General features: G+C 44.4%; 3 protein-coding genes across 4 annotated transcripts; all 3 read right to left on the bottom strand.

Moving 5' to 3' along the window:
- Positions 1-4,249: 4,249 nt before the first annotated feature.
- LOC128635183 (tripartite motif-containing protein 16-like protein) lies at positions 4,250-9,366 on the bottom strand. Its single transcript, XM_053686685.1, has 2 exons — positions 5,790-9,366; positions 4,250-4,902 (listed from the first exon to the last, which is right to left on the bottom strand). The coding sequence occupies exons 1-2, from the start codon at positions 5,833-5,835 to the stop codon at positions 4,364-4,366; spliced, it is 585 nt and encodes a 194-aa protein (XP_053542660.1). The 5' UTR covers positions 5,836-9,366; the 3' UTR covers positions 4,250-4,363.
- Positions 4,901-11,709, bottom strand: LOC108275265 (E3 ubiquitin/ISG15 ligase TRIM25). The gene is made up of 6 exons (XM_047160688.2): positions 11,040-11,709; positions 10,481-10,576; positions 10,112-10,354; positions 9,720-9,909; positions 9,373-9,432; positions 4,901-5,631 (listed from the first exon to the last, which is right to left on the bottom strand). Exons 1-6 carry the CDS (start codon positions 11,628-11,630, stop codon positions 5,615-5,617), a joined length of 1,197 nt encoding a protein of 398 aa, XP_047016644.2. The 5' UTR covers positions 11,631-11,709; the 3' UTR covers positions 4,901-5,614.
- Positions 11,710-13,262: 1,553 nt separating this feature from the next.
- Positions 13,263-20,525, bottom strand: LOC124629007 (tripartite motif-containing protein 16). Of its 2 annotated transcripts, XM_047160740.2 has the most exons (6): positions 19,812-20,525; positions 19,144-19,239; positions 18,784-19,017; positions 18,495-18,666; positions 14,034-14,093; positions 13,263-13,886 (listed from the first exon to the last, which is right to left on the bottom strand). In XM_047160740.2, the coding sequence occupies exons 1-6, from the start codon at positions 20,409-20,411 to the stop codon at positions 13,354-13,356; spliced, it is 1,695 nt and encodes a 564-aa protein (XP_047016696.1). In that variant the 5' UTR covers positions 20,412-20,525; the 3' UTR covers positions 13,263-13,353. The 2 variants fall into 2 exon arrangements, with proteins under 2 accessions (XP_047016696.1, XP_047016695.1); XM_047160739.2 differs by lacking the exons at positions 13,263-13,886; positions 14,034-14,093 and adding an exon at positions 14,111-18,341 and having other exon boundaries at positions 18,507-18,666.
- Positions 20,526-21,332: the final 807 nt, after the last annotated feature.

Genomic DNA, 21,332 nt, shown 5'->3' with positions numbered 1-21,332 from the left:
CACACAGAGACAGATATACAGTCATAGACAGACAGGCAGAAAGAGAGAGACAGAAAAAGTCAGACAGACAGAGAGAGGGAGTGGATGGAGGGATCGTAAGGGTAAAACCGAGACACTCATCACAGCTTAATCAAAGGCAACACCGCAGATCGATAGTCATAATAAAATCCAATTAATCTCACACCTGATTTTAAACATAATGCACTTTTTAACTCAAGGACACGCATTCACACACTCACGAACATATGAGGAACCACACACACACACACTATGAACAGCTGTCAAAGGCTATTACTTTAACATACACTTAGAACACACACATACACAGACAGCGATACACTCTCAGATTCTCTCTCTCTCTCTCACACACACACACACACACACACACACACACACACACACACACACACACGCACACACACACACACGCACACTCACACACACTTTCAATTCCATATTGTGTTACACTGCAATAGTTTGTGTAATGCCCATGATGCTTTTCCCACAGTGTGTTAGCATTCTTAATTAATGTGTGTGTGTGTGTGTGTGTGTGTGTGTGTGTGTGTGTGTGTGTGTGTGTGTGTGTGTGTGTGTGTGTGTGCGTATGTGTGTGTGTTCAGGTGTGCATCTAGACAGAGTTCGAGGAGGCTGTCAGAAATACAAACGCACCATAAACTCAGACAACTCTTACCTCAACAGTTAACACAAACACACAAGAGAACACGCACAGGTACTACACACACAAACACAACTTAAAAAATACACAGCACTCAACTACACAATTACACTTTCACTACCTTACACAACTATACACTAAACTGTGTGTGCATCTTAGAGTCCTACAACATAGAGAACAAGGTGGTGTTTCACCTATTGGAGGCGGAGCCAGAGAAGGTGTAGGCCATGCCTGACCCCGCCCTCCCTGATGGCGATATCAAAGCTTTGACAACACTGTGATCTAGCAGATCATGAACTGGTGTTTAACATTGGCTAGGCCAAACGCCTTCCAGGTACACACACACACACACACACACACACACACACACACACACACAAACTAACCCATACTAACCATCTTTTTGCTATTTATTTTTTGCTTACAGAATGGACGTGGACGTTTGTTCTCTAAAGCTATCTGCCTTATCAGCGATAAGTAACATGACACACACTCACAACAGAAATAACCACAGACTCACACACACACACACACACACACACACACACATTCTAAATGGGCTGGCACCTGTTTTTATTTTGACACTCACCTATAAATTAATGCTTACAAAACAAAGTCCCTCCAAACCAGGTGTGTGAGGGAGCGAGCATGCATTTATTTGTGTGTGTGTGTGTGTTGTACAGATCACCAGATTCCTCAAGCTTTGCTTGTTCTTAAAGTTAGACTAGGAACAGCAGCACAGTCACAATCCGACACACTTCATCTCCACTTAACGAATTTGTTTGCATACTAGCTTACTTAAATGCTTGTGTATTAGCATACGAGTTTAGCCTACTAGTTTAGTTGTGTAGTCTGTAAACCAAACATAATCCACATACTACAACCTGTATGTTTATTAATACTTGCCACAACTTCAACATGACATTCCTAAATGGCAAATAAACATCTCCTTAGAGAAAGCTTCACCATAGCAAAGTTTGCACGTCCACCACTCAAGTCTCTCTCCCTCTCTTCTTTGTTTCTTCATCCAGGTTTCTCCAGTCTCTCTCTTAAACCCTCTCTTAAGGCCCTTAAACCCTCAGCTGCTCAGTCTGATAAATGAGATAAAGTGTACGTTGCACTGGATAACATGTATACAGTAACAAATGTATCTATACTGCCCTCTACTGGTCAGGGAACATTGGTGCACTATATCTAAATTAACAAATCCAAATAAAATGTTTATCCATCATACACAGATAACAGATGAAGCTTTGGTCAGTACGGCAGTAGAACTCTAGCGCTTTAGCATGCTCAGAGCAGATCTTTCCAGGGGCTTTTTCTATATTAGGACACATGAAATAGGCCAGACACAATATAGAGGTCGGCCCCATTATATAGAACAGATACTTCAGGTAGGACTCTCCAGGTCCAGCGTTAGAGTGAGCAGGAGAAGCAGCTTGGACTTCAGTCTTCTTCTTCAGTTTCTCCACCACTTCAGCCAGCATGTTTCTGCATAGAACAGGCCTTGGAGTGAAAGTGTCTCTGCACTGAGGACAGCGATACACTCCACTCTTATCTTCCTGATCCCAGCAGTCATTAATACACACTTTACAGAAACTGTGACCACAGTGTATTGTCACCGGATCCTTCAGTAGATCCAGACAAACTGGATAGATGAACTGGTCCTGAGCTACTGAAATACTGGCCTCGGCCATTTTCCTGAACTCAAACGCTGTGAGACATTCACTCAAAGTTAGCTCTGAAATAAGCTCATGTTGTGTATTGTGGTGTGACAAAGACCATGGGTACGGCTCTACATGGGTGGAGAATGTAAATGAGCTGGTCTATGTCATCCTTACAACCCAGAATGCAGGACAATTATGCTCAGACTCTCAGCCACATCTGGCTATAGTATGAACAGGATTAAACCTGTGACCTACCTTCAACAATTCCGCTCTACAAGTGTTCTTGCCTTAAATAAAGCACTAAACTCTCATTTAGAGCCACATTAGGATCTGACAGGGAGCAGTAAATGAGTTCCATATAGATTAATCTTTCTGTATTTAATTGCCATTCAGTATTGTTTTATTTGTTCTGTGGCATTAATAGTGATTAATGTCCAGTTCACATTTTTAACTGGAAGTGTAGGTAAACAAGGCATAGCCCAAAACAAACTATTTGCATAATAGTCACATGTAAACAAAGGCAACACTGTCAATAACGATGATAATAACAATGACGATAATGATGATGATTATGATGACTAAACTAGATCACATGTGGATAAACTATAGGGTTATATTTTCCATGTGTCATTTTGGCTAAGTTTAAAAAAAAAAAAAAAAAAAAAAAAAAAGATTAATCAAATTGTTATGAATACCCAAGCCTATTTTAATTAATAAACAGAAACATATTTGAATTAACTAGTAGTGATGTGACTAAATATAGATTCCTCAGTGTAGCTTGGTCTATGACAAATGACAGAATACAGTCTTATTTTACAGACGTTTGGGGTTATATTTTATAAACATAAAGTATTATACAGATGGATTGGCACCCTGTCCAGGGTGTACCCTGCCTTGTGCACAATGCTGCCTGGGATAGGCTCCAGGTTTCCCCGTGACACTGAAGGAAGAATAAGCGGTATACAAGATGGATGGATGGAAGTATTATACAGTTTTACATTAACTTCATACATACTTATTACAGTCCACATTACTCATTTAAATTTACCACCATGGTATAGTAAAAGAAGACATTCAATCTTTAAGTCAGGGTTTAGACTTTATCAGTACTGAAACAGCATTGATTAAAGTAGTAAATTACCGACCACTGGCCTCTAATCAAAGTTCAGTCTTTTTGCATGCCTTGCTTGATTTAAGTGCAACTTAAACTACCATAAATCACAATCTTCTAGTCTTGCCCCACAGAACATTAGCTGAATTTTGGCCTATTAGGATCCATTATGTCTGATTTGATTTTAAATAAATAAAGAAAGAAAGAAAGAAAGAAAGAAAGAAAGAAAGAAAGAAAGAAAGAAAGAAAGAAAGAAAGAAAAGTGCAGGTTCATTACTAGTACCTGAAATAATGAAATGTATAACAAGGAGGAGATCTGGATGTGGATAGCTTAATGACTATGTGGATAGCTTAAAGAATCTTAATACTCATCATCCTGCTTGAATACATCACCTCAATACTGTAACTTTGCCTCCTAAAACTGCTTCTGTAATTATAAATATTAAAGTCTTGTGTACAGAACGTTCCCAGTGAACATGCTAAATACTAAAAACTAAATACTGTAATGATTTCTAACCCGTCCATCCAGGATCAACCAAAAAAAAGCTCCAGCAAGCATGTTGAAAAAGTTTACTAGGTCTACTGGACCAAAATTGAACGTTTTGACCAACATTTGTCTGTAACCTAACACTGCACATCACCCTGAGAACAACATCCCTACAGTGTTGGTAGCATCATGCTGGAAGTTATGCTTCATCAATGCACCATTTACAGACTGTTTACAAGTAATCATGTAAGTAATTTTGATACTGGATATAATATTTATAAAGAATTATGCAATTTTAATTACAGTCATCAAAGAAAATGTAAATGTTTATTAGAATTTGATGTCTTTAAAAATTCATACAGTTTAAAAATCTTTCGAATTTTGGACAGTTAATCGTTAGCGATTATGGAGTAATTTAGTTTTCAGATTTTTTTTGGATCACATAACCTTACAGTTGATCCATAAGAGCGCAGCCAGAATCCGGCGTATAGAGGCTGAGTGAACGTGGTGAGGACTCTGTGGAGGAGCTTCATCGTGTCAGAGACGCTGTAGAAGGACAGAGTTCCTGCACTGTGATCCACATACACTCCTATTCTGGAGGATGATGGAACTCCAAGCTCAGTCTCAATGTTGTTGTGCCGGAAAGACAGACGAGAAGAAGAACACCTTAGACCCCATGACTGATTGTTGCCTCCAAACCAACGCTCATTACCCAGTCCTTTCCTGCTGATGCTTTTATATGAGACTGATATGTACACACACACATCACTGCTCCACTCCACCTCCCAGTAACAGCGTCCAGACATGCTCTCCTTACTCAAGACCTGACAGTAGGAGTCAAATCTCTCAGGATGGTTAGCGTACAGCTGGTGTGTCCTACTGTCTGTCACCACTCTGTTCTTCTCAGACAGAATGAGGTAAGGATGTGCTGTGTTTGGATCCAAAGTCAGGCAACAGAAGTCTAAAGAAAATTGTAAAAATGGAAACACTTTAGATAGTAATTACCGAATATACTGTATGTCCAAGTAATGACATCTATCTAATATCAGCAATAGAAAATGTTGCTCATTGTTATTAACTAAACTAAATATGCTTTATGAATATTTTGTGTCTTAGATTGTGTGTATGTGTGTGTGTGAGAGAGAGTGTGTGCGTGTGTGTATGAGATTGTTGTGGCGACAGGCCGGCGGCTGGCCGGCTCCTCCCACGACTGCTGTTGTGGTGCTGAAGTGACAGCTCCGCTTCAGCACCACCAATGTTTTGGACAGCAGGAGAACGCGTGGCTGCGGGGTGGGGATGTTGGTGGTGCTGAAGTGGCAGCTCCGCTTCAGCACCACCAATATTTTGGACAGCAGGAGAACGCGTGGCTGCAGGGTGGGGATGCCGACACACACATGGCTGGTGGCTGATGATCAGCTCAGCCGTTCTCCACCATCCAGCAGCCAATGGGAGAGTATAAAAGGGCGATTCTCCTCTCGCAAAGGGAGAGAGGGCTCCCAAGGCATGTATTCTAATCTGTTGTGTGTTTTTTGCAGAGGAGTCTGACACAACCGAAGATTCCACCCTCCGGCTGCATCCGCGGTGTTGCCTGACTGCAGAATGGATCCCCACCACTCGGGAAACACCTAGCACGGCCCTGGCAGCCTCGTGGATGACCCCGGGACTTGAGCACTTCACCTCACGGCATCACCTTTGCACACACACACACACACACACACACTCATGGACTTTAAATAAATTTTGATGTGTGACACCTAAACAGCCCCCTGTGTGTCTGTGCTCTGCCCACCGTTGGCTAGATTCCCTACAGTGTGTGTGTGTGTGTGTGTGTGTGTGTTTTACATGTACAGTACAGAAAATCTTCTCTGCCCTTTGGTTCTGAGGGTAAAATCATCTGAGCTGCTGCATCTGTGGAGCTGAAGAAGAAGGCTCCGAATCCCTGGCTGGCAGGGTGTGCCCTCCACACGCTGGACCTGCCAAAAGCACCCCAGCAAGTTAAGAAAGCACGAGTGCGGGAGGCTTACATGGCCTGAGATGAGGAGGACGCCATGGCAGAAGGTGAGCCGCACACACTCTAACCCAGTCTCGTCTGTGTTTCAACAGGTGAACCGGCAGGGGAACTTTGGCCGGGTGCAGAAAGAGGATGACCACCTGAAGCATTGCTGGGCCCAGGTGTGTCAATTCGAGGGGGTCGACCAGAGTCCGCACCAGAGACTCCCTTCCTCCTACTTTATAGTCAGGGAAGCCTGTTGTACCAGCAGACCAGCCGCAGAGGGGAATCATGGACCTCTTGGTAGTCCCCAAGACAAGAACGCAAACACTGACACACCTGGCCCATGCCCATCCACTCGGGGGCCACCTGGGAGCATGAAACACCCTGGAGAAACTGAAGCACCACTTTTTCTGGCCGGGGACATAGAGGTCCGGGGCTTCTGCCAACAGTGCCCCAGTACCAACGCACCGCCCCAAGCAAGCCCCCTCAAGCGCCCCTTATCCCTCTTCCCATCATAGGCATCCCCTTCGAGAGGATTGGCATGGACCTCGTGGGGCAGCTCCCCAAATCCACCCGGGGGCATGAGTAGATACTGGTCATCGATGACTACGCCACCCGGTACCCCGAGTCAGTGCCACTATGCAAAGCCACCTCCCGCAACCTCACTAGAGAACTGGTGCTCCTGTTCAGCCGTGTGGGGATCCCGAAGGATATTCTGACAGGCCAAGGTACACCTTTTGTGTACAAACGATTGTTTGATCTGTGTCAGCTGTTGCAGGTAAAACACCTGAAGACTTCCGTCTACCACCCGCAAACCGATAGGCTTGTCGAAAGGTTCAACCAAACCATGAAGCGGATGCTGCACAGGGTGGTAGACGAAGAAGGGAGGAGCTGGGACCTCCTCCTGCCTTACGTCTTCTTTGCTGTCCAGGAGAAGCATTCACGGGCTTCACTCCCTTTGAGCTCCTCTTCGGACGGCGACCTCGAGGACTGCTGGACGTGGCACGGGAAGGTTGGGAAGAACAGCCCTCCCCATTCTGCTTGGTCATCGACTATGTGCAGGAGATACAGGGGAGGATCAACCAAGTGGCCCCAATCATCCAGGAACATGTGAGAGCCGCCCAGGTGGAACAGAAAAAAGTCTACAACTGCCCAGCACAACCCCGGGAGTCCCAGCCTGGCGATCAGGTACTCCGGCTAGTGCCGAATAGCTCCTGTAAGTATCTAGCCCGGTGGCAGGGCCCATATACAGTCCTCCCAGAGGAAGGGCACCATAAACTATCACCTGCTGCAGCTCGGTAAACAAGCAGAGAAAAAAACAAACCACATGAACCTGCTGAAGAATTGGATAGAGCTGGCACCAGTATTGTCTGCATTCATGGTCCTGGACACAGATCACAACAAGGGCACCTTGGTCCAGCTGGGTGAAGATCTCACCCCCACACAAAGACAGGAGCTAACAGAGTTGGTGGGTCAATTCACTGATGTTTTTTCTACCTCCCCAGGGATGACGCAGCTGGTCCACCACAAGATCAAGACCAGCCTGGGAGTGGTGGTGCGACAGTGGCCCAATCGTGTCCCAGTGGCCCGCCGTAAGGCTATCGTGGAGGAGGTTTGCCGGATGATGTGGGACAAGATCATAGAGGAGTCCAACAGCCCCTGGTCCAACCCCATCGTAGTCATGCCGAAGCCCGACGGAAGTATGTGCCTCTGCAATGACTTCAGGAAACTTAAACAGGTCTCCAAGTTTGACAGCTATCCCCTCCCCCAAGTGGATGACCTAGTGGAGAGATTGGGCGGGTCCGATTCATATCCACACTGGACCTGACGAAAGGCTACTGGCAAGTGGCGCTGGCCCCAGAGGCGAGACCGTAGACGGCCTTCAGCACGGCAAATGGCCACTGGCAGTACCGGGTTCTCCCCTTTGGGCTACATGGAGCGCCCGCAACATTTCAGCGGCTGATGGACACTGTCCTGTGACCCCATCTTACATTTGCAGCCGCCTATCTGGATGATGTGGTCATCCACTCCTCCACTTGGTCGGATCACCTATTCCACCTGGGGGAGGTCCTGAATCAGCTCCGAAAGGCAGGCTGACAGCCAACTCCAAAAAGTGCCACCTGGGGCTGACCGAGGCACAGTACCTAGGTTACCGTATTGGCCGGGGCTTACTGAAGCCACAGACGAACAAAATTAAGGCAGTGAAAGACTATCCCTGGCCTACGTCAAAGAAACAGGTACTGAACTTGGAGTTGGTGGGGTATTACCGCAGGTTCATGCCTAACTTCTCCAGTGTAGCCTCCCCCATCACAGATCTCATGAAGATGGGCCAGCCGGACCAGGTGAAATGGTCTGCAGAGGAGGAGCGGGCACACCGAGCCCTGAAAGAGGCTCTCACCAGCGCCCCAGTGCTGCATAACCTAGACTTCGCCCTTCCATTTACCACACACACCGATTCATCCAAGACCGGGCTGGGCACCGTCTTCTCGCAGACCTTCGATGGAGAAGAGAACCCGGTCATCTATATCAGCAGGAAGCTGTCCCCAGCTGAGAGGAGATATGCTGCCATGAAAAGAGAGGCCCTGGCAATAAAGTGGGCCATCGAAGAGCTGCACTACTACATGGCCAGTCGGCACTTTATTCTGGTGATGGACTACGCTCCACTGCAGTGGATGGCCAAGCCCAAAAACACTAATGCCAGTATAACTCGATGGTTCCTTTGGTTGCAGGATTTCTCTTTCCAGGTCCAGCACTGGGCGGAAACCCAACACGGGAATGCAGATAACCTCTCACGGCGTGATGCACTGTGAGCCCGACACACAGCGGCAGTAGGCTCAAAGCTGAGGGGGGGTACTGTGGCAAAAGGTCGCCGGCTGGCACACAAAAAGTAAAGAGTGCTCCTCCCACGACTGCCGCTGTGGTGCAGAAGAGACAGCTCCGCTTCAGCACCACCAATGTTTTGGACAGCCGGAGAGCGAGTGGTTGCCAGGCGGTGCTGCCGACACACACACGGCTGGTGGATGATGATCAGCACGGCCATTCTCCACCATCCAGCAGCCGACGGGAGAGTATAAAAGGGCGATACTCCACTTGCAAAGGGAGAGAGGGCTCCCAAGGTATGCATTCTAATCTGTTGTGTGTTTTTTCCGGACTCCGACGTGACCTTAGACTCCACCCTCCGGCTGCACATGACTGTAGAACGGGTTCCCCGCCACTTGGGAATCCCCCAGCACAGCCCTGGCTGCCCCGCGGACAACCCCGACGCCTGAGCACTCACATACACCCTCACGGATTTTAAATAAATTCTCCACGTGTGACACCTAAACAGCCTCCTGTGTGTCTGTATTCTGCCCACCGTTTGCTAGATTCCCTACAGCATGTGTGTGTGTGTGTGTGAGTGTGAGTGTGTGTGTGTGTGTGTGTGTGTTTTACACATACAGTACAGAAAATCTTCTCTGTCCTTTGGTTCTGGGGGTAAAATCATCTGAGCTGCTACAGCTGTGGAGACGCAGAAACAAAATATGTTTATTCATGTTCTTTCTATCGCTCTTTTCTATTCACATTTTTTTTGCATGTGTGTGTGTGTGTTATAGTGACAGAGAAAGCAGGAAGCAGAGCTTTAAAGATAGGGTATGAGTGAAGGATTTAAAGGAGAATTACATTTTATAACAGTAGGCAATTAGGGGAAGAAAAGAAAACACACAAATTAGTTAATTGCCTAACAGTAAATTCACATATATATATATTATCATAAATCATAGGCTTGTTTCATCACAGTCTCTTACCATGTTCAGGTATTTTGATGAATTCCTCCTGGCAGATTTCCTCGAGTCTTTTATTCAGAGCAGAGAGAGATTTCCTCACTCCATCAAATGAGAGATGTTTACTGACAGTGATGCTGCGTGAGTCCTCACGGAGATCAGACTGAAAATCTGGTCTATTAAATTCGGGAGAACGACAGCCAGAGACTAAAACCTGCATACAGCAATTAGGCATAAAATTAGGAGAAGAAATTACAGCTAAAATTACTTTAAAGTTTCTAAGTAAAATCTTACAGCAGGTTGTTTCCATATTAGAAAAGGTTCAAAGTGAAACAATTTTAGACGTCTAAGATCCATTATTTATCCAATGAACCCATAACCTGTATATTTCACCTGGAAATGTGGATATAGTGTACCTTTATTTCATGGAGGAAGTGGAGGTGATCGTGTGTGTGTGAAAGCTGCTCCAGCTCAGTGACTCTCCTCTGAAGATCAGTGATCTCCTGCTCCAGTTGCTCCAGGAGTCGTTCAGGTCGACTCAGTTCAGCCTTCTCCTGAGCTCTGATCAGCTCCGTCACCTCCGAGCGCCTTTTCTCCATGGAGCTGATGATCTCAGTAAAGATCCTCTCACTGTCCTCCACTGCTGTCTGTGCACTGAGCTGTTAGGAGACACACACACGATTTAAAGCTCATCTATCATTCCGTCTCTTACTGGGCCTCTAAACGACTCGTTGTCCATGTTGTGTGTGTTTCTAGGAGCAGCTCTGTCTCTGCTCACTGTTCACCTTTATAGTGTTCACAGCCTGTTTCAGTTCCTGCACTTTCTTCTGCTTCTCCTGGATTCTCTGCTGGGATTTCATCTGCTCCCCCTTTAGCTCACTCTGAGGACAAATACAATACATTACACTGTGTATGCATTATGAGATTATGAGTTCAGTGGGTGAATATTAACTGCAGATAAAGGGTTAAAGTTCACTCGGGTTCTACGGAGCACCTTATTAAAGTGTAAAAGACTGGATGTCGGGTGTTTTAAAGTCCATCGAAGTTCATAATGTGGTGTGAGAATGTGATTATTATTATGACTTGCTGTATCACTGGGTGATTTTACTATTGCTAAATACAAATTTTGTTCAATTCAGCAGCAATTAAAACATAGAAATGTTGGAGTAGAGTACGCTACTTCTTAGAAGAAATGCAGAACTCAGTAGATCGTACATAAATTCTTTAGCTACTTGAGATTAGAAATGTAAATTGTATGAAATAACTATATATATATATATATATATATATATATATATATATATATATATATATATATGAATAGATTAGACTTGCTTTTCTCACCTGTTTTTCAGTTCTGTATGCTTTAACTGAGACGGTGTCATGGCTTTTGTGTTCATCTGTCATACACAGGTAACAGATGAAGCTTTGGTCAGTACGACAGTAGATCTTCAGTACTTCCTCATGCTCAGAGCAGATCTTCTCTTGTAGATTTCCAGAAGCTTTGACTAACTTGTGCTTTTTTAAACCAGGAACTTCATAGTGAGGTTTGAGATGAGCTTCACAAAAGGATGCCAGACACATCAGACAGGACTTGACGGCTTTGCATTTTCTCCCGGTGCAGAAATCACACTCCACATCACCAGGTCCAGCGTAACAGTGAGCAGAAGAAGCAGCTTGGACTTCAGTCTTCTTCAGTTTCTCCACCACTTCAGCCAGCATGTTGTTTCTTCTTAGAACAGGCCTTGGAGTGAAAGTGTTTCTGCACTGAGGACAGTGATACACTCCGCTCTTATCTTCCTGATCCCAGCAGTCATTAATACACACCTTACAGAAACTGTGACCACAGGGGATAGCCACCGGATCCTTCAGTAGATCCAGACAAACTGGACAGATGAACTCGTCCTGAGCTACTGAAATACTGGCCTCGGCCATTTTCCTGAACTCACACACTGAGTTTCCTGAACTCACACACACACAGAGAGAGAGAGAGAGAGAGAGAGAGAGAGAGAGAGAGAGAGGGGGGCACTCTGAGTTTCGTTTCCTCTGAAATGAGGAGTGGCTTCCTGGTTGTGTGAGAGAGAGAAAGAGGAGGAGCACAACAACAGAGTTCATGAACATTGCTCTGTCAATTATTTCTTCACCATATAACATTAAAACTAATAATTAGTAATTATTTGGTGTGATCCTCCTTTGCCTTTTAAACTGAACCAGTTGCTCTTTTATTCAACTGTAATGGAATGAATGTATAATTTAATAGTGTGTACTGATTAGTATTTAATCATTAAAATTAAAAATACTAAAGCATGGGCTGTTTAAACCCAGTGAGGTTGGGTTAGCATGAGAATCCAAATGCTGGGTTGTTTGAAAACAAACAAACAAACAAACAAACAAAAAACCCACAAATTAATTATGGTTACCATGTGCGTGTCATGTGACCAGCCTATTTTCATATTGGCACAAAATAAGATTCAGTCCTGCAGCAGCCCAAAATTTACGTGACTTAATGTTAACCATAAATATAATTGTGTAGGAATTTAATCTAATTTTTCAAATATTCCTACAAAAAAATACCAATTTGACTTATTTATTACAAGAAGTAAGTTCAGGTGTATTTCCTTCTTAAATAATGTTTACTAGTGTATGTACTTATTGTCAGTGTTCTGGCTTATCAAGCCAAACTAGACATTAAAAATTAAGTTAAATGTAATCATTTGTTGCAGATGCAGCTGATTTCTTTCATTTCCAGGAAATAAATCATGATGCCTGTTCCCTTTTAGGTCCACATCCCAACCCAGCATGCTGATTTTCCCATCATCGGCCCACTTTAATCATGCTGGCCGACTACCTGACCCAACAAACTAAACCCAGCAACTGAGTTGTTAAAAATAACCCAGAATTGTTTAGTGTTTGTGAAGGAGGAAGTGCAGAGTTACTTAACACTTACAGTGTGAGCCCAGCTGTGTTTGTGTATTATGAGCACAATGGTTAAAATTTAACTGAAGGGTGAAAGGTCACTTATTCCACACTCCATTAAGAGCAGAATTTTGACCTGTAAGTCAACTGGAATCATTTACATGAATTCATGAACTCATATCCAACTAACACATTAGAAATTAGATTAGAATTTTTTTTGTTGCATTGTTTGGAAGAAAGATTTCAAGTTGTCACCTTTTTACTTCTTTAGTTCGCCTTATAGTTCGGTGACCTCTGTGTTCATCCACCATACACAAATAACAGACAAAGACGAAGCAGATCTTCTCTTGTACTGAAAGCCTTTTGGCCAAAATTGCAATTCTCAAAGACAGATAATGAGACTATTGCTCTGAAACAAGCTTCCTGGTTCGGGATTTATTAAAGTGTGAGAAGAAGAGCGAGTGGAAGTTTAAAGAGACAAACAACTTTTTGTGTAAAGTTTCTTCTCTCTGTCTGTAGTGCACCCCGTCTTCAAAGCTCCACCTGCTTTCTCTGTCACTATATCACACACACACACCACATTATCATATTAATGTAAATAAATAACTCCTGTAGACAATATAGTGTATTAATCCACAATGCAGAGCAATGGACATTGAGGAAAACATATTTATACACAGTTTTTAAAAACAAAAATCTTTATTTGAGTAAGCTTCATACGAAAAGTAAAAACACCACCATTTTATTTTGAATTACATAATCTCACACTCGATCGACTAAAAGATAAACTGAACCCAGCGTATAGAGGCTGAGTGAATGTGGTGTGGACTCTGTGGAGGAACTTCATCGTGTCAGAGACGCTGTAGAAGGACAGAGTTCCTGCACCATGATCCACATACACTCCTATTCTGGAGGATGACGGAACTCTGAGATCAATCTTAATGTTGTTGTGACAGAAAGTGAGAGAAGAAGAAGAACACCACAGACTCCAGGACTGATTGTTGCATCCAAACACACACTCGTTACCCCATCCTTTCCTGCTGATGCTTTTATATGAGACTGATACATACACCCATCCCTCAATGCTCCACTCCACCTCCCAGTAACAGCGTCCAGATACACTCTCCTTACTCAACACCTGCCTGTAGGAGTCAAATCTCTCTGGATGATCAGAGTACGGCTGCTTTCGCTGACTGTACTTCACTGATCTGTTCTTCTCAGACAGAGTGAGGTTATAATTTACTGTGTTGGGATCCAGAGTCAGATCACAGAAATCTAAACACATGACAAATGTGAGAAACATGTGAGAAATGAATCACAGGATATATTTATGTGGAGAGTGAGACAGTGTGTGCGCGCGTGTGTGTGTGTGTGTGTGTGCGTGTGTGTGTGTGTGTGTGGTTGCGTGTGTTATACACGTACAGTGCAGAAAATCTTTTCTGCTCTTTGGTTCTGAGGATAAAATCATCTGAACTGCTGCAGCTGTGGAGACACAGAAACAAAATGGAGATGGAAAAATCAGGTGTTGTAAAAGATGGAAACAGTTTAAAGTGATATAGTTTGTGTATGATGTTTAATTAGTGTTACCTTTCAAAGGGAACTCAACGTTGTGTGAGCTTCACGCTGTGGGAAGAACCCTCGCACGCGACTGGTATCTGAAGTCTGTGTAAAATCATGCCTATTTATAGGCCTGCCGTGCATTAGCTCTTTTGTCTTCAGCACAGTCACATGTGCTGTGGTGTGGCTCCCGGCTCTCTCGCATCAGCTGAGATGGGTTTTGGAACCTCAGGATTCTAGGCCAGCTGCTGTTGAGGCAGCCAGCTAGCTAAGATCATGGGGGTCCCGTATGGATCTGGAGGGGGAATCGGAGATGAGCGCTGCTCTATCTCTCGCACTTTCCTCCAGAGCCGGCTCTCTACTTCCAGGTTTTGGGGCTCACAAAGCGAATTCTCTTTCTGGTATGGGGAGTCAACCGACACATAATTTTTAATGGAGTGGAAAATACTAATTGAAAAAAAAAGAATCAACCCACCTTCTCTGACTCCAAGGAGCCAGAGTGGGAGACAGTGAGAAGGAGAGCGCTCCCTCACACCGCAGAAAACACCCCTTTTTCCCCAGAAGTACACAATGAAGCATCACGCTTCTGGAGAAGGCCATGTTCATAACTCTGTGACATCGGATTATTCGGCCATTGTGGGGGACAGACAGTATGGCTATTTTGTGTTACAGAAGGTGGATGAGGTACTTGGGAGCCACCTCTCTCCATCAGTGGCAACAAAATCAGAGGGGCCGGTTTTGCCATCCAGGCCATGTAAAACCACCTCGGCATTGGTTGCCGAAGCCTGTGTGGCAGAGGGTCTTACTTGTGGATCTTGGCATACAATGGCAGTGTTGCAGGCCTACCAAGCAGACCTGCAGAATTGTGAGGGAGGCACAGAAGGTGAATGTGGTGGCCCGCTTCCCCCTACAGAAAGCCAGGGGGACTGGGTGGCCACAGTTGCAGTCTGCTATTAGGCCTGATTTAAAAATGATGATCAGTGCCGAAAAGGCAAAAAGAAGTGGTCCTGAGGGGCCGCGGAGGGAGGTATCAGAGGACGAGAGGTTGTTAGGGCAGTTAGCTCCAAGTATTACTGTAGGGCTCCCCTAATCAATGTTGTCCCAAGTTTTCAGTTTCTCTGGTCAGCAAGCTATAACAGGGCAAAAGAAATCTGATGCTTTCCCTACAACAAAATATGGAAAGTTAACATCACTAAAGACCATCTGGCAGTGTGGAAACTACTGGCAAATGTGTCTCCATGGATTTTGTCCTCTGTAGAAAAGGGTTCTGGGTCCAGTTCATAGCTTGAATCCCCCTTTTCAGAGGCATGCTCACCACAGTACTCAACACAATGCAAAGCCTGACGTCAGACCAGAAAGTAGATCTCTCTTGGATAACGGGGCCATAGAACATGTACCTCTTTCTCTGAGGGAGGGAGGTTTTACAGCCATTATTTCCTGGTCTGCAGCAAAGACAGAGTATGACCAATTTTAGATCTTCCTCATCTGAACCATTCTCTTCGGACATACAGGTTCAGGATGTTGACACTCAAACTTAGCATTCCACAGACTCAGTTTGAGGAATGGTTTCTGATGACAGATCTAAAAAAGGTGGATATTCCATTGCCCAGTCACAGGAAGTTCCTGAGGTTCACGTTTGGAGAATAAGCAACACATATCAATATCGTTTTTTCCCTTTGATTAGCTTTATCATACACCTTCACAAAGTGCATGGATGCCGCACTGGCTCCTTTGCGATTCCAGGGCATCCGTGTGCTGAACCACCTGGACGACTGGTTAATTCTAGCATGGTCTGGGAAGTTAGCGATTCAACATTGAGATGTTGTTCTCACCCAGATAAGGAGCTTGGGGCTCAGGTTAAACCTTTAGGAAAGTTGCTTTTCCAATCAAGAGCGATTTTTCTATGGGTTATATCGGATTCTTATATGATAAGGGCATGTCTATCCCCAACATCTGTAGGGCAATCCAATCAATATTGAGGAAGATAAAGTTTGGTCTGTGCATCCCCTCCATTCTCTACAGAGACTGTTGGGACTTATAGCAGCAGCAGCCAAGGTCATACCAATGGACCCACTGCACATAAGACCATTCAGTAGTGGCTTGTCCTCAGATAAAACCCCTGAGAGTAATCAGTGTCATGCAGCAATACCTACGTGCTCTGAAAACTTGGAGGTGTCCCCGGTTTCTAGCCTCGGGTCACTAGGGCATCTCTTATGGCAAGAAGGTAATGTCAGGCACCTCCCTCACGATCTCTGGAGAGGCCCATATCTAGTGTATAAATTGCCTAGAAGGGTGGGCCATGCTCCTAGCACTGAAATACTTCTCCTCATTGAGAGCTCACTATGTGTTAGACAGTACAACGGTGGTCTCATATTTTAACCACCAGGGAGGATTACATTTGTGCCCCCTGTTAAGGCAGGCTCAACTAATTCTTCTCTGGTAGAGGGGAAGTTTTGTCAGTGAGTGCAATGTACATTCTGGGCAACCGGAATGTGGGGGCAGACATCCTGTATAGGCAGGGGCTGAGGCCCGTGGATTGGAGGCTCCATCCACAAGTGGGTGACCCCATAAGGTGGAGGTTCAGCCAAGTGGAAGTGGACGTGTTCACCTCCGACTAGACAACATGCTGCCCACTGTGGTTTGCCCTCACTCCTCCCACAGCAAAAAAAGGGTCAGGGCTGGATGCCATGGTACACACATGGCTGGGAGCACGTCTACACCTTTCCCCCGACCACTCTGCTCCGACAGGCTCTAGCAAGAATTTGCCAAGATTGTGATACATCTGCTGCTAGTAGCACTGAATTGGCCTGCTCAAATTTGGTTTTCGGAGATAATATCTCTGCTGGACGGCACTCCCTGGGAGATTCCCGTTTGTAGGGATCTATTGTCTCAAGCCAGAAAGTTGATTTATCACCCTAGGCTAGAACTATGGAAATTGAGTCTGGTCACAGAGGGGCACCAGCTCATAGATTCCGGCCACTCAACCGAGGTTGTAGAACCCATGTTTAACGCTAGAGCACCAACTATGAGAAATTGTATGCATTCAAGTTGCAACTTTTTTATTGTGTTCTGAGGAACACCAGTGAGACCCAGTAAACTGTGCAATAGCTACAGTCCTGCAGTTCTTACAGGAACATTTCTCAGCAGGGTTGGTTCCTTCTACAATTAGGGTCTATGTGGCCATCGTTTTGGCCAGCCATGCCCCTACTGATGAAGCCTCTGTGAGACAACATCCTCTAACTTTAAGGATTATGCATGGTGTCAGATGGCTGAGGCCCATCTGCAGACCACACATACCTTCCTGGGACCTTCTGTGGTCCTGGAAGGTCTGTTAGACACCCCATTTGATCCCTTAGAGTCAGATTCAGATAAGCTTATGACCCTAAAGTTGGCTCTTTTGGCTGGCCCTGACATCTCTGTTGCCCCTTCCTGCCTTGACTTTGCCCCTGGATTAGCCAAGGCCTCCCTATATCCAAGTGCCTATGTCTGCTGCCCAGCTGGTAGTGTTGCAGGCTTACTCCCCTCCTAGATTCCTTACACGGGAACAAGGAAGATTGCACCTACTGTGTCAGGTGAGGGCTCCTTGTACTTACGTCCACTGCTCTGGCCATCGGCATAAGTCAGAGCAGTTGCTGGTCTGCTTGGCTGTGACATTAGAGGTGATACTGCATCAAAACAGCGCATCTCTATTTGGATAGCGTAAGCAATCTCTATTGCTTATGAGGCGCATGATCACACCATGCCTCTGGGCATAAGGATTCATTCCACTAGGGGGGTCACCTCCTCAAATGCTTTATCTAAGGGGAATGCATGCAGGATGTATGAAGCGGTGGGGTGGTCTACACCACACACATTCATTCAGTATTACAGTTTGGCCTTATTGGCCAGCTCGTATATCATTCTCTGAGATAATATCTCTGCTGGACGGCACTGCCTGGGAGATTCCCATTCGCAGGGATCTATTGTCTCAAGCCAGATGATTGATTTATCACCCTCGGCAGGAACACCCTCAGCTCTGAGGGGCACCAGATCATAGATTCTTAGATGGAAAATGTCCTACATGCTACATTCTACAGTCCTGGAGTTCTTTCAGGAATGTTTCTTGGCAGGGTTTGATCCTCCTACAATTAAGCTGTATGAGGCTGCCATTTTGGGCACCCACACCCTCTTGTACTATTAAGACATGAATAAAAAGTGTATATGTATAAGTGTATAGCAGCAATAACAGGTAACATGTAATCATATGAAATCATTTCTGTGTGTTTTTGGGAAATTTCATGTCTCTCTTTACCGTGCTGCAGAGAAATAAAGATTTCCCAGCAGGACAGTTTCTCTCACCATGTTTAGGGATTTTGATGAATTCCTTCTGGCAGAATTCCTCAAGTCTATTTTTCAGAGTAGAGAGAGATTTCCTCACTCCATCAAATGAGAGATGTTGATTGACAGTGATGCTGGGTGAGTCCTCATATCCAGAAGAGACACAGAGAGACTGGAAACGCTACGGAGAGAAATAAAATACATCATGAAGAAGGAGAAAGGTGGAGAAATATATAACTGATTATATAGATGTGTCTGTGTGTGTGTGTGTGTGTGTAGATCAGACAGTGAGTATTACCTGGAGGAAGTGGATGTGATTGTGTGTGTGTGAAAGCTGCTCCAGCTCAGTAACTCTCCTCTGAAGATCAGCGATCTCCTGCTGCAGTTGCTTCAGGAGTCGTTCAGCTCGACTCAGTTCAGCCTTCTCCTGAGCTCTGATCAGCTCTTTCACCTCCGAGCGCCTTTTCTCCATGGAGCTGATCATCTCAGTAAAGATCCTCTCACTGCCCTTCACTGCTGTCTGTGCACTGAGCTGTTAGGAGACACACAAACACATCCAAGCTCATTTAACATTCCGTCTCTTACTGGGCCTCTAAATGACTTGTTGTCCATGTTGTGTGTGTTTCTAGAAGCAGCTTTGTTTCTGCTCACTGCTCACCTTTATAGTGTTCACAGCCTGTTTCAGCTCCTGCACTTTCTTCTGCTTTTCCTGGATTCTCTGCTGGGATTTCATCTGCTCCCCCTTTAGCTCACTCTGAGGACAAATACAATACCTTTTACTGTGTATGCATTATGAGATTAACTGCAGATTAAAGTTCATTCGGGTTCTACGGAGCACCTTATTAAAGTGTAAAAGACTGGATGTTGGGTGTTTTAAAGTTCATAGAAGTTCATAATGTGGTAACTGTGAGTATGTGATTAGTATGACTTGCTGTATCACTGGGTGATTTTACTATTGCTAAATACAAGTTTACTTCAGTGTAACAGCAATTAAAACATAGAAATGTTGCAGTAGAATACACTATTTCTTAGAAGAAATGCAGAACTCAGTAGATCGTACAATATATAAGAAGTTCCCAACCCTGATCCTGGAGTGCTCCTGAATATAATACTGCTTGAATCATGATGACCACTGGGTTACATCACAAATAACAGCAACAACATTTATTCATTTATGTCTTTAAAAAAAAATTTTTTTATAATAAAACAGAGTCAGCTGAATCTATTGTTAGAATATAATACTGCTTGAAACCTGATGACATCACAGCCATCCAAACAAATTGTACAAAATACCTTGTATGAATAGATTAGACTTGCTTTTCTCACCTGTTTTTCAGTTCTGTATGCTTTAACTGAGACGGTGTCATGGCTTTTGTGTTCATCCGTCATACACAGATAACAGATGAAGCTTTGGTCAGTACGACAGTAGATCTCCAGCACTTTATCATGCTCAGAGCAGATCTTCTCTTGTAGATTTCCAGAAACTTCGACTAACTTGTGTCTTTTTAAACCAGGAACTTCATAGTGAGGTTTCAGGTGAGTTTCACAAAAGGATGCCAGACACATCAGACAGGACTTGACGGCTTTGTGTTTTCTCCCGGTGCAGAAATCACACTCCACATCACCAGGTCCAGCGTAACAGTGAGCAGGAGAAGCAGCTTGGACTTCAGTCTTCTTCAGTTTCTCCACCACTTCAGCCAGCATGTTGTTTCTTCTTAGAACAGGCCTTGGAGTGAAAGTGTCTCTGCACTGAGGACAGCTATACACTCTGTTCTTATCTTCCCGATTCCAGCAGTCATTAATACACACCTTACAGAAACTGTGACCACAGGGGATAGCCACCGGATCCTTCAGTAGATCCAGACAAACTGGACAGCTGAACTCATCCACTGAAAGTTGATTTACTGAAATACTTGCCTCTGCCATTTTCCTGAACTCACAGAGAGAGAGAGAGAGAGAGAGAGAGAGAGAGAGAGAGAGAGAGAGAGAGAGAGAGACTCTGAGTTTTGTTTTCTTTTAAACGAGGAGTCAGTTCATGATTTTATGTGTGTGTGAGAAAGAGAGAGAGAGAGAGAGAGAGAGAGACAGAGAGAGAGAGAGAGAGAGAGAGAGAGCTAGACTTTAGGAACATTCCTCTGTTAACCATTTCTTCACCATATAACATTCTTGCTTGTGTATGCATGTGTTAGCTTGTACATTTGTCTGTGCACAACTTACATACATTTTCCAACATCAGCTATTAACAATCTCACTAAATGGTCTCTATACTAAAAGGACATCCATTTTTTTACTTCAACGATCTTCATAAATTTAAGACACAAACTCTTGTAATAAATTACAAAAAAGCAACTTGGACATCAGGTTTCTGCTCTGAAACCAGATCTACTAAAATAATCACGTATGGATCTCGTATTGATCTGGAAGAGGAGCTTGAGAAATTCCTGCTCTGTCTTACAGGTCCGGCTCTCTACTGGATTTTGGAGCTCATGTCGCAACTCCTCCTTCTGCTATGAAAAGCCCCAAAAAACAAAACGCACACATAAAAATAAAAACGAATAATTCCAAGGAGCCAGAATGTTGTGCTAAAAACTGAGAGCAGCATATAAACAGCTGCTTGAAGTGATTACTAAGGCTGGATGAGCTTTTTTCTCCCCAGTGAAAATAAATTCCTCACACTGCAGAAAGCGTCCCTTTTTTCCAGAAGTTCATGACAAAATATCAGGCTTCTGGGGGAAAACCATGCATAATTTATATTTATAACCTTGCTATGTCGGATTATTCGGCCATCATGGGGAATGAACGGCATGGCTATTTAGCTATGCTGAAGGTGGAGGAGGCGCTTTTGAG

Source organism: Ictalurus punctatus, chromosome 2 (assembly GCF_001660625.3).
Source record: "Ictalurus punctatus breed USDA103 chromosome 2, Coco_2.0, whole genome shotgun sequence".
In the NCBI taxonomy this organism is placed as follows: domain Eukaryota; kingdom Metazoa; phylum Chordata; class Actinopteri; order Siluriformes; family Ictaluridae; genus Ictalurus; species Ictalurus punctatus.
The sequence above is the reverse complement of the archived record's forward strand: the minus strand, read 5'-3'. Positions and strand labels throughout refer to the sequence as shown.